Source organism: Haliotis asinina, chromosome 11 (assembly GCF_037392515.1).
Source record: "Haliotis asinina isolate JCU_RB_2024 chromosome 11, JCU_Hal_asi_v2, whole genome shotgun sequence".
NCBI lineage: Eukaryota > Metazoa > Mollusca > Gastropoda > Lepetellida > Haliotidae > Haliotis > Haliotis asinina.
Genome location: NC_090290.1, coordinates 43,066,817 through 43,080,252, shown reverse-complemented (window position 1 = coordinate 43,080,252; position 13,436 = coordinate 43,066,817). Strand labels below are relative to the sequence as shown.

Genomic DNA, 13,436 nt, shown 5'->3' with positions numbered 1-13,436 from the left:
TCCTACTACTACTACTACCACTACCACTACTACTACTGCTACTACTACTGCTGCTACTGCTGCTGCTGCTGCTACTACTACTTATTGTCCACTACCATCCCTACGACTAATTGTGACTACATACAAAAAGTCTCCTGGACGGCGCTACTTCAAATACACGTGAGTCATTAAACGCCAGAATGTTTTCTTTTCCCACACTGACCACCCACTACCTACTTATTACACCAAACCAAGGCTTCCTTCACAGTTCAATGACATCTTTTCCCCGTAATCATCAGCTCTTGGAGACCCGAATTATACATCAAGTATTTTTTCACATCTTTTCAATTTTGTACTTTTCATTGCCATTTTTTCAACAGTTCGCCCTCCATTCAAGAAATATAGAAGCTCATTGGTTCTTTTTGGCTTTTGATAATTCATTTGCCCTTTCTATATGTGCTCCTAAATCACCGATTTCGGAAAAAATGGGCATCTTTTGTGGTAATAATTTCCGCTAAAAAGTGGCTCTTGGTTATGCATTTGCCTTATATCATCTATTGGGTTGAAAATAGGACGCGCTTTCCTTTGCGTTGAGCTGTGTAGATGCGGTCTGCTTTATGCCTCGAGCCACCTCGGTCTATTTTCAAAGTCGTTATACGACCAGCAGCATCTACGGGTTTCTTGTCTCTGAAATAGCCCAGGGTATACGTTTAATAAGAATATCATCAAAGATGAACTCGTGCCATCGCCGTATTCGGGTTGATCTGGGGCGCTTCCTACTCACGGATAGGTCGTAGCTCATCAACAGCGCGCGTACGCTTCGTTAAGTTTGTTGAGCCTTAACTGACAAACCAGGACATCACTGTCAGGAGTTATAACCAAACACCATGCACAGGAGATTGGCACTGGCGCGGCAAGAAGCTGACAGCACTGCGTAACGCGTTGTCTCTTCGAAGCAGTGGGTGGAAGATATCTTTGCATTCTCTGCTTGTTTGGGGATGAATACTTCAACGTTCGGATATTTCTCTCAATGAAACCAACATCGTTTTGGAGGACCGTTTGCGTTACGTTTTCGTAAAATTAATTAATTGGACAATTTTTTCAAGTCCTGATTAAGTAATAGAACATATGGAGTTTTAGAACAGCCTCTCCAGCATGACTCATGTCTGATAAACTGTACTGTGAAAGCATTCACCTACATTCACACGCACAATACACACACCCTCATTACCCACACACACACATTCACACACATTCACGTACACACTCACACACACACACACATTCACACACATTACATTGACAAGTATTTCCACACCCTTACCCATGTATGCACAGCAACATTCACACTAAACCCACGGCCATATGATCCACATCCTACATTCACATTACACCCACAGCCATATGATCCACATCCTACATTCACATTACACCCACAGCCATATGATCCACATCCTACATTCACATTACACCCACAGCCATATGATCCACATCCTACATTCACATTACACCCACAGCCATATGATCCACATCCTACATTCACATTACACCCACAGCCATATGATCCACATCCTACATTCACATTACACCCACAGCCATATGATCCACATCCTACATTCATATTACACCCACAGTCATATGATCCACATCCTACATTTATATCCAGACCCAGTTCCCATGCACAGTTCTATTCACACCCCTCGTTCAAACACCTACATTGACACTTACATCAACGTCCATATACATAGAATCATCCTCACCTACACACACGCGCACTACCACACGAAACATGTACCCACACCCACACCCACACCCACACCCACAACCACACCCACACCCACACCCACAACCACAACCACAACCACAACCACCAACACAGACACACCCACAACCACAACCACAACCACCAACACAGACACACCCACACCCACACCCACACCCACAACCACAACCACAACCACACCCACAACCACAACCACAACCACCAACACAGACACACCCACACCCACAACCACAACCACAACCACCAACACAGACACACCCACACCCACAACCACAACCACAACCACACCCACAACCACACCCACAACCACAACCACCAACACAGACACACCCACACCCACACCCACAACCACACCCACAACCACAACCACAACCACAACCACAACCACAACCACCAACACAGACACACCCACAACCACAACCACAACCACAACCACCAACACAGACACACCCACACCCACAACCACAACCACAACCACAACCACCAACACAGACACACCCACAACCACAACCACACCCACAACCACAACCACCAACACACCCACACCCACAACCACAACCACAACCACCAACACAGACACACCCACAACCACAACCACAACCACCAACACAGACACACCCACAACCACAACCACAACCACAACCACCAACACAGACACACCCACAACCACAACCACAACCACAACCACCAACACAGACACAACTGTCCAGCTATATCCACTCCCATATCAGAACTATCAATTTCTACATCGGAATGAGGCGGTGGGGTAAAGCATTCGCTCCTGGCGATGGAGACCCGGGTTCGATTCTCCACATATGTACAGTGGGTGAAGCCCATTGCTGGTGTCCCCGCCGTGATATTGCTGGAACATTGCTAAAAACAGCGTAAAACCATACTCTCACTTTATATCGAAATAGTCGTCTACCAACAGTCACACCTGCAGCCACGTGAACTTTTAGTGAGTGAGTGAGATTAGTTTTATGCCGCACTCAGCAATATTCCAGGTATATGGCGGCGGCCTGTAAATCGAGTCTGGACCAGACAATCCAGTGATCAACAACATGAGCATCGATCTGCGCAAATGGGAACCGATGACATGTGTGAACTAAGTTACTGAGCCTGACCACCTTATCCCGTTAGTCGCCTCTTACGACAAGCATAGTCACCTTTTATGGCAAGCATGGGTTTCTGAAGGCCTGTTCTACTCCGGGACCTCCACGGGTCACGTGAACTTATATATCTACACAGCCATCCTCACCCACACCAATATCCACACCATATTACACAACGTCACTCCTACATATCCCTCACGCCAAGCCACGTCACGATCACATCCAGCCTCTGTCACCCCTGCATCCCATATCCCATTTCTCTACGCCACGCCACGCCACGCCACGCCACGCCACGCCACGCCACGCCACGCCACGCCACGCCACGCCACGCCACGCCAAGCCCCATCTCGCTCACGTCACGCCACACCACCCCAAGACCACATCTCATTTCTCTACACCACGCCACGCCACACCACGTTACGCCAAGCCACGCCGAGACCACATCTCTTTTCTCTACACCACGTCACGTCACCTCACGTCCACACCCCACCTCTCCACACATCACGTCATGCCCACATATCACCTCTCCACACCCTCCTCACTCCTCACTCATTCTACTCCACACCGCGCCACGCCGCATAACTCCACACCACACCTCGCTACGCCCATCAAATATTCCCCTGAACCACGTGACGTGTAACCCTCAAGAACATCGATGTACTTTCTGTCTTGTGGCCACATTCCTCACAAAGTAACATTTATGTGGAATGCACTATGAATAAATTTGTGATTTATAGAACGCAACTGTTCAATCGGGATTTTATGTAAGAGTTTGTGAATGCCATACCTCCACGGTAATAAAACTATTCAGATTTAAGTTTCAATACAGGCTTCCAATGAATTTAAACAACCTGACTTTGGCCGCTGTTGAATCCTGGTTTGACAGCGATGGCAGGTATTATTGGTAATATCCCTAAATTGGTGTTCATGAATATTGAACTGTATTGATTAATCTAGTTGCATGACGTTATGACAGTTGCACGTCTAACCACCGTCACCCATATGGTGTACACAGTGATGGTGACAGATGTCTGTCGTGACCCGTGGTATATTGCAAGTTGTTCACTGGCCAGGAGGGGAGTATGGGTTGAGGTACTCTCGATGTTTGTTTATGTTCCCTGAGCCCTTCGTTCGTACGGGCTCAGGGAACATAAACAAACATCGAGGGTACCTTATCCCCCAGCCCGACCCCAACCACCGTCTGTGACACACAGTTTGAGACGACCCCCAACCCCCACCCCTCCAATCCGACACACACACACACACACACCTCACCCCACCCACCTGTGTCCTTTTGTAGTGATGGTGAGGCTCTTTGGAAGCTTCATCCTTAATAAATTCAGTATTAAACGACAGCTATCGTTTATAATGAAGCTAAGTTTAATTTTAGAATGAGCTATTAAAAAGTGTCATTTGTTATACAATATCATCGCAAGTCATAATCTGTTCCAAATAAGTGGCTTTGGACTTACAAAAATAACCGCATTGCTCATTTCTACACTAATCTCTCCTAAGTAAAGCCCTGTTTCTACGTTCCCTATATCCCTACCCCTGCAGCTGTAGTTAGACCGAACTTTGTTCAACAGGTATTTCGCACTTTCACATATTTAGTACATAAATTGTAGGTATTAATGCTAAAAAAGAGAGTTTTTTTCCATTTCCCACTGTACTTCGGGAATAACATCATCTTCTCCCACACAGCAATAAGAACGGAAAACAAATGTTTACGTGAACCAGGATGGCCTGTTTATCTCACATGGATTGTCCGTCCTTCCTGAAGACCCTCTTTATTGAGGTATTATCGGTTGAGGGCAGGAGTATCGGCCACGTGGTCCATGTTTTATGCCACACACGCATCAAACCCACCTGTACAATTAACACACCATGATGTTACTACCATAACTCTATGCTGAAGCAAAGAATACCTACAGTAGGTGGCCACAGCAGTGAAATTCCCATAGACTTGCATGCTAATTTACTCTTGCAAGGATAATTTTCATAGATTTTAGTTTCGGCCGAACTGTTTTCAAAACGTATCTACCTGATGGAAACTCAGCTCAGCTACACACAATTACCATTCAATTTTCGGATGATTTTTAAGAACAGTACTGCAACTTAAACACCATATATTAGACATACCAATCAGGTTTAACGTGACTAGCTGTCTATGGGATAGATTACAGGTTATACATATACATGGTGCTTAATCAGGTGTCATTCGATAGCTAATCAAGGGAAAGATGAAAGGATATTATGTTCACGTAACCAAAGATGATTTCCAAAAATGTTTGCAAAATATAAAAATAAAATGACTTTTACTCAATTTATGAAAATTATTAATTAACATGTAAGTCTATAGAAATTTGCAATTATGGCCACTTACTGAAGGTCATTGGAACCCTGGCTGACTCATACCTGGGGTATGTCTTAATGTGTCGAGCAATGAATCGAACTATCGATGGACTGCAGTTGCTGAGTCTCCGATAGCAGCTAATCGATGGTAAAAGCGAAAAACCATCCATGCATCGATGGCATGAGACTATCGTCTGGAAGCTGATTGTTATTCTTTTTTGTGAACTATTTATTAACTATTGAAGCTACATATTTTGTATATATTTTAATGTTTAGGTGCTGACTTGCAGCTTCATTGAGATGATGTTGTAATTGTTAACTTTATCTGAGTTTCAAGTTTCCTGTCAGTTATTAAGAAACAGGAATTATTTCAACTCGTTTTTACTTCACATAAACTATACATTCATTTGGGAAATGACTTCTAATGAGGGTGTGGGCTCGAATCACGCATGGGACTGAACCCAACAAACGTACAGTAGAAGCTGTCAAAACTGGCATCTGTCCAATCCGGCAAGTTGTCAACACCGGCATTAAATCTCATCCACAGCTTGTACATTTACCATCAGCTATACAATCTAGCATTTGTCTAAACCGGATTATTTCTTCAGTCCCAGTGAGTGCCGGTTTAGACAGCTTTCACTGTACTAGAATCAGTACTTTACTAAGAAAGTGTAATACCAAATATAACGTATTACATGTGACCACTTTCTAAACGGCATTGTGGAATCATACCCCGACTTTGTTGAGTTGCTGGTACGACCAAGAATTGGTGTCCTCTCTTCGGCCTACATCTCATTCATCCTACAGCTAAAAACAACACAAGCCATGGTCTGCTGGTCAGGTAGAATGAGAAAGTGATAGATACAATTGACCCTACCTCCCCACAAGAAAAAGTGGAATAATCTGATTTTTTGGTGTCTTTACTCACTGTTTTCTTAGTGCTACCTATCAGTTGAAATCATTGAATAGACTGGTTTCTCCCTGATCCCCCTTTAATCTCTTTGTTCTTCTGGTTAATTAGTAATCTCTATTACGAAACTGGCTTCTCTAATCCAACTTTAATCCCTTTTAATTTCTTCTTCTGATTTTTTCTATATAGTGTCATTATAATATTATTACCACACTGGTTTCTCTCTTGTCCACCTTTATCCATTTGTTTTCCTGGTTAAGTAGTTTTCTCTACTACGTATCTTTATAACCAGTCTGATTTCTCTCTATATCCCTTTGTGCATTCAAATTACCCATAAAGTGGACATAATATATAAACTGACTTAGCCATCTGTACCATTGCTGTCATGGCTGGTTTACAGAGAGTTGAGTTTATCACTTCCCAGGCAGGAGGCCAGCAAGTCCAGTAGGAAGGGTTCAGGTATCGCCCGAAAAACCGCAGACAGACTGTGACTCACTGGAAATGTGTCTTTACCAGCTGCCCTGGAAAGGTAAGCACTGTAAACGATTTTTTTCAGAACTCATCGCCACATAACCACGGTGTCATCGAAGATCCGACACCACGGTGTCATAGAAGATCCGACTACTCTGATGAGTACCTTGAGGACACGTGCCAGGACAGAAGTCACACCTATTCAACAGATCTTTGAATATCGTCACCAATACCTGGGTGGACGATGATGCCTTGTGCCATTAGTCCATGTGGAACCAACATGATAATGCTGGTCCCCGCACCAGTAATCACTTGCGGGGCTGACACTCTAGATTGAACAGATCGCTTGGCAAGTCCCACCCAAACCTATTCGAGTTTATCAGCAAGTTGAAGGGCATTGAATCAACAGACAGAAAGAAGAAAATTCAGCTGGATAATGGTGGTAAACCGAATGGCAGAAAACGAGTTTATCGTGAACTTGATTCTCGTTTGTAGAAGGTAAAGGAGGCCCTTCATCAAGGTCGAAGGACAAAGCTGCAGTTTTTAGATGCCTCCGGCCATCTTTTGAGATTGAAATTGAAAGTGTAAACTGATGATGGTGTTATTACAATTATAACAGTGATAATAGTGACAGGCAAACATGAGAAAAACTGTTATACAAATGTCTCTATTTCATATTTTTCATGTTGTCTACTATAAATAAAATATTAATACAATCAGTGTTGTGTTATGTTATTCTCATGGGCAATGACATTTCTAAATTAGGGCTGGCCTGGTTTTTCTCATTCTTCCTACACTTTTATTATGCCTGTAGGCAGAATGAGACGTAGGCAGAATTTGAGTAAACAATTACAATCTGTCCAGTTGTACAGCCGCAGATGCATGCAAGCCAACAAACCTGATTTTGTCCATTTTCATAAATCCACTGAAATGATTAATGTTACCGAAGCCTCTATTCCTTTTGACTTAAATGAAATTGTCAAGATTCAGGAAACATCACAGTGATGGTGATTGACCTCGCTCACGAAAACGTAACGCCTGGGTCCCAAAGATACTTTTCTTCGACAACAACATTTGATGATCCTACATATAATGAGTGTGTCGCTGAGTTTACACCGCATTCCGGTTATAGAGCGACGGTCGGCCAGACAATCCAGTGATCAACAGCATAAGTAAAACAACTGAATTTTCATTTTATTCAAGCTCATCTGACTAATAATAATTTTCGTTGGCTGAGTGTGAAAACAGTTGCCAAACTCGGTTTCCGCTTTAGCCAGTGAAGACCGTACAAGACTCCGAACTTCACATTTCCCCTCTCAACAGGAACATGTTCTTCCCTCCCTCTTCTTCGAAGAATGCGAAATCCTTGTCTTCGAAATGGCATGTTATTGATGAAGCTGTTTGAAGGATATCGTGGTCAGATATTGGTTGGACAGGGGGCGGAGAGGAATGGTCCAGTACTTACACCATCATAGTCGGCCTATTCCGATCCATAGTGTCTCGCCTGAACTGGCCTTGCTGAGATTAGCGATCCTGTACACGTCGTTTCTTCATCAGTCACAGCTGTCGAGGACGCCGCTCTTTATGGAGATACTGATCATACCTATTATGCAATAAACAATAAGCTTTGACGCGGAGTTGTTTACTGGGAGTTTAGACTCGAATGTATGGGGCTATTGGTGGGATTGAACTGTCGTGTTGCATTGTTCCTGTGGGACTACGCGCGGCCATATTGACTCTTGTGGGAAACTTGGACAAGGTGGTGCACGATCTTTGGGAACCGCTCCGGTACTCTGTGAGCTGTGTGTGAGTGAGTACGTTGGTGGGTGAGTTAGCTGGTGTGTTGGTGAGTTAGTGGGCGAGTGTGTTGGCGAGTTAGTGGGCGAGTTAGCAAGTGTGTTGGTGAGTTAGTGTGTTGGTGAGATAGTAGGTGTGTTGCTGAGTTACTGGGTGAATGAGTTTGTTGCTAAGTTAGTGAGTGTGTCGGTTAGTTGTGAGGTAGTGAGTTGGGGGTGAGTTAGTAGGTGAGTCAGTGAGTTTGTTGGTGAGCAAGTGAGTGTGTTGGTTAGTTGTGGGGTTTCGAGTTGGGGGTGAGTTATTGGGTGAATCAGTGAATTTGTTGGCGAGTTAGTGAGTGTGTTGGTTAGTTGTGAGGTAGTGAGTTGGGGGTGAGTTAGTAGGTGAATCAGTGAGTATGTTGGCGAGTTAGTGAGTGCGTTGGTGAGTGTATTGTTGGAGCATCTGGTGAGAGACTTGAGTTACGACCGTTTAGAACTAATTTCGGTTAGATTACAATCTTGACGTTTGAGGAAAACCAAAACAATTGTGGTATGTGTTTCTGCCTACTCGATGGAAAGCCCAGTCAGTAATTTTCCAGTATTCTCCTGTCAGGGTTGGTGTTTTGTTCGCACTTTAATGCCACTAGCGTGTGATTTGCGGGATAACTTGCCATGAGTGAGCAGGAGATAGAGTGAGTGAGTAAACTGATGGATGTGTATATCTGTGAGTTGGTCTGAAGGTTGGTGAGTAGATGAGAGTTGGCAGGGACATTTCTTTGAGCAGCATTTCATAAGTTGGGAGGTACAATGTAGACAAAGTTTATGGATAACATCATAACTACTTCGACGTTTCGATACAGATTCTTGTACCACTGTCAAGCAAGGATGACAGATTCTTGTACCACTGTCAAGCAAGGATGACAGATTCTTGTACCACTGTCAAGCAAGGATGACAGATTCTTGTACCACTGTCAAGCAAGGGTGACAGATTCTTGTACCACTGTCAAGCAAGGGTGACAGATTCTTGTACCACTGTCAGGCAAGGATGACAGATTCTTGTACCACTGTCAAGCAAGGATGACAGATTCTTGTACCACTACCAAGCAAGGATGACAGATTCTTGTACCGCTGTCAAGCAAGGATGAAAGACTCTTGTACCATTGTCAAGCAAGCATGAGAGATTCTTGTACCACTGTCAAGCAAGGATGACATATTCTTGTACCACTGTCAAGCAAGGATGACATATTTTTGTACCACTGTCAAGCAAGGATGACATATTTTTGTACCACTGTCAAGCAAGGATGACAGATTATTGCACCGCTGCATTACAAGAACCTGCATCGAAAGTTGCTATCAATAAAGTTTGTCTATGTTTAATGATTGGTTGATTCCTTCTTGTTTAAAGCAATGTTCCAGCTACATTGTGACACTCTGTAAGTAATCATACAACCCAGTGATCAATCAATAGCATCAGCATTTAACTGCCACACAATGACCTGTGTCAACGAAGCCAGAGAATCTGACCACCCGATCCTGTTAGTTGCCTCTTACTAGAAGCATGGGTTGCTGAAGACCAATTCTGCCCTGGATCTAAATTGAATGAAACAAGGTAGTATGAGTTCATTCGTGAGTTGGTCAGCTTATCCGTGAGTGTCTTAGTGAGAGTGTTAGTGAGCGTGTTAGTGAGCTGGTGAGTGAATTGGAGATTTAGTTAGGAAGTTTCAGAGTAACTTGAGCAAATCAGCTGGTCAGTTTGGTAATTTAGCTTAACAATACTCCGACGACATCACGGCGGAAGACAGCACAGTATGCTGCATGTCGTTTTTTCGTTCTTTACTGCCGCAGCGATACCTCGAAGTCATTACAACGCACAGTAAATAATCAAGTTCGGCCCAGACAAGCCGGTGATCTATGTCCGTCGGGGTCCGTCATCCATGTCATGGAGTCCCCGTAGTCTGCAAGTCCAACAGGCATATGTTACACACAGTAGGTGAACACCAATTATCTGGAATTTGGCCTAGGAATGCGGATCCTGGTACGGTAACTACATGGGTGTAAGAATTCTAATTTCGTGAATCGAAAGGTAAGCAAAATTTATACGTTTTCATTCTTTTATTACCTTTATATTGTAGCATATACTGGAATTGTCTGTTACACAGACCCTTAAACAAACATATCCAAGAGAGCCCGCGCAAATGTAGAATATTTGGCAAGTTTAGATTTCCACAGTTTCAGAAAATGAAGAAGGACTAAGGGCTCCTTTTTATTATATTATTTTTTATCATGATGAATTTTACTCAGGTAAAGTATGTTCATTTCAGAGACTAGCTGATAGTCTAATATAGGAGCAGCGTTATGATGGCTCCTGGTTACGACATAGTTTCGAACCCAGCATAGTTACCATCTGTAATGCGATATTCATGGCTTTATGGTGATATTAGCGATAAATAACTTACTGGAGTAAAGTATTAATTGGTTTTTAGTTATCGTTGTTGTTAATGATGATGATGATGATGATGATGATGATGGTGATGATGTTGTTGTTAATGTTGTTGTTGTTGTTGTTGTTGTTGTCTAACCCTGACCTTCACCGATACAACAAATGTTCGTCAAGATCTAATAGCTGACTGAAGGTGTATTTAATTACATGAATACAACTCACTGAGGGTGTATGAATTACTTGAGTACAACTCGATTACCCGATTACTTGAATAGAACTCGCTGAGGGTCTGTTGGATTACTTAAGTACAGCTCGCTGAGGGTGTATTGGATTACTCGAGTACAATTCGATAAGGATGTATTAGATGACTTGAATAGAACTCGCTGAGAGACTGTTGCATATTACTTGAGTACAAGGCGCCGAGAATGTATTTAATTACTTTAAAAAATCTTGCTGATAGTGTATTTGATTACTTGAATGCAACACACTGAGGGTGTATGAAATTACTTGAGTAATTCAGTGAGGTGTATTGAATTAATTGAATACAGCACTTTAAGTGTGTATTGGATTTCTTGAAGACAACACGTTGAGAGTGTATGAATTACTTGCATACAACTCGATAAGGATGTACTGAATTACTTGAATACAACTCACTTAGGGTGTTATGGATTGTTTGAGTTTATAGAATTACTTGAATACAACTCGCTGAGAATCTATTGAATTGCTTAACACAACTCGCAAAGGGTGTATTGAATTGCTTGAATACAATTCACTGAGTGTGTATAGATTGCTTGAATGCAACTCGCTGAGAATGTACTGAGTTACTTAACACAACTCACAGACATAGTATTGATTTACTCGAATACAGCCTGATAAGGATGTACTGGATTACTTGAATACAACCTGATAAGGCTGTACTGGATTACTTGAATACAACCTGATAAGAATGTACTGGATTACTTGAATACAACCTGATAAGGATGTACTGGATTACTTGAATACAGCTCGCTGAGAGTGCCTGGAATTACGTGAATACAACGCATTGAATTACTTAATACCACTCGCAGAGGGTGTATTGGATTACTTGAATACATCCTTTACTTTGATAAACAATCCTGATTGTTTTTTACTTCCCTGATGTTTGCATACAAACTTTACATCAGTTTGCATACAAACATCAGTTTAACTTTTCGAATAATTGGTACTTTTGTTCATTTTGTTTCTTTTGTGAACTTACATGATTAAGATTATTGCGGCAATATTTTCTTGTTATTACAAAGCGTCTGCTCCAGCCGATTTGGGGAGTCCCGTCTCCTTCTCTATTTATATGATAATATCCATAACGGTATTGAAATAGGTTTTAAAATAACATACTGATTTATTATTGTAAAAATAACATGCAGATTTATTATTATAAACAGTTTGAAGGTGCGGGTTTGCAAGGTGCAGAACTATTTCGGTAATCTGATAGCATCTTCTTTGTCAATAATTATTTTTCATGAACTGCACCAACACCATCCTTCCTCCAGGTCTCTTCAAAGCAAAATAATATCTGATCTTGTTAGATAATCATTCGAGATCATAAACAGATATATCGCCCTGATTTGTATATTAACAGTACAACATCCCGATAGCAAACACTGTATGTTTTACCTGACAATGCAGTACATGAACTTAATGTACAAAGTACATAAACCAGACCCGAGGAAATGATGTTCACACGAAATGCACGATCGGCGTTGTGCCAGGCCTGTAATGAGGCGCACTCGCACAGATAAACACGTTCAAGAGACCCATAGCACCACTTAAATAACTCCAGTGGGTGGGTCATCGCTTTCTCGGGGTTTTAATTCCTTAAAAATTTTAATTTGTGAAAGATGGCAAACATAGCCAGCTTCTTGGTGAACAATTCGCCGTCAGCGAGTCACATATACGCTTTAGTTAGTGGCATCTTCCCATCGGGTTGACGGGTTGTTAATGTTGAACGTCCACCACATAAACCGGTGATTGTAGGCGTGAGCGACAATCTGGAAGACCGGAGTGACACACAGTCAGAAGCGTCACATAGCAGGAACAAAAGGCAGCCCATGCTGTGACCATATTGCGCAGACAGGGGCATGCCATCAGGTTGTATAATTAGGGGATGGATGCCACCAAGTTGTATAGAGAGGAGGAGAGATGGCACCGCGTTGTCTAGATAGGAGGAGAGATGCCACCATGTTGTATAGATAGGAGGAGGGATGCCACCATGTTGTATAGATAGGAGGAGGGATGCCACCATGTTGTATAGATAGGAGGAGGGATTCCACCATGTTGTATAGATAGGAGAGATGGCACCACGTTGTATAGATAGAAAGAGGGACGCCACCACGTTGTATAGACGGGAAGAGGGGCGCCACCATGTTATATAGATAAGAGAAGGGATGGCACCATGTTGTACAGATGGGAGGAGGGATGCCACCATGTTGTATAGATAGGAGGAGGGATGCCACCATGTTGTACAGATGGGAGGAGGGACGCCACCATGTTGTATAGATAGGAAGAGGGACGCCACCATGTTGTACAGATGGGAGGAGGGACGCCACCATGTTGTATAGATAGGAGGAGGGAT

At 42.8% G+C, this 13,436-nt stretch overlaps 1 protein-coding gene across 1 annotated transcript in view; it reads left to right on the top strand.

Annotated features, from left to right (window-relative positions):
* LOC137256278 (mucin-3B-like) overlaps nucleotides 1-1,945 on the top strand; it is a gene marked incomplete at both ends in the record, with an annotated part of 9,696 nt that extends 7,751 nt beyond the window's left edge. Inside the window, one exon of the mRNA XM_067794018.1 lies at nucleotides 1,927-1,945. Within this exon, the coding sequence (XP_067650119.1) occupies nucleotides 1,927-1,945 (19 nt within the window). The remainder of the gene's footprint in view (nucleotides 1-1,926) is intronic.
* Nucleotides 1,946-13,436: the final 11,491 nt, after the last annotated feature.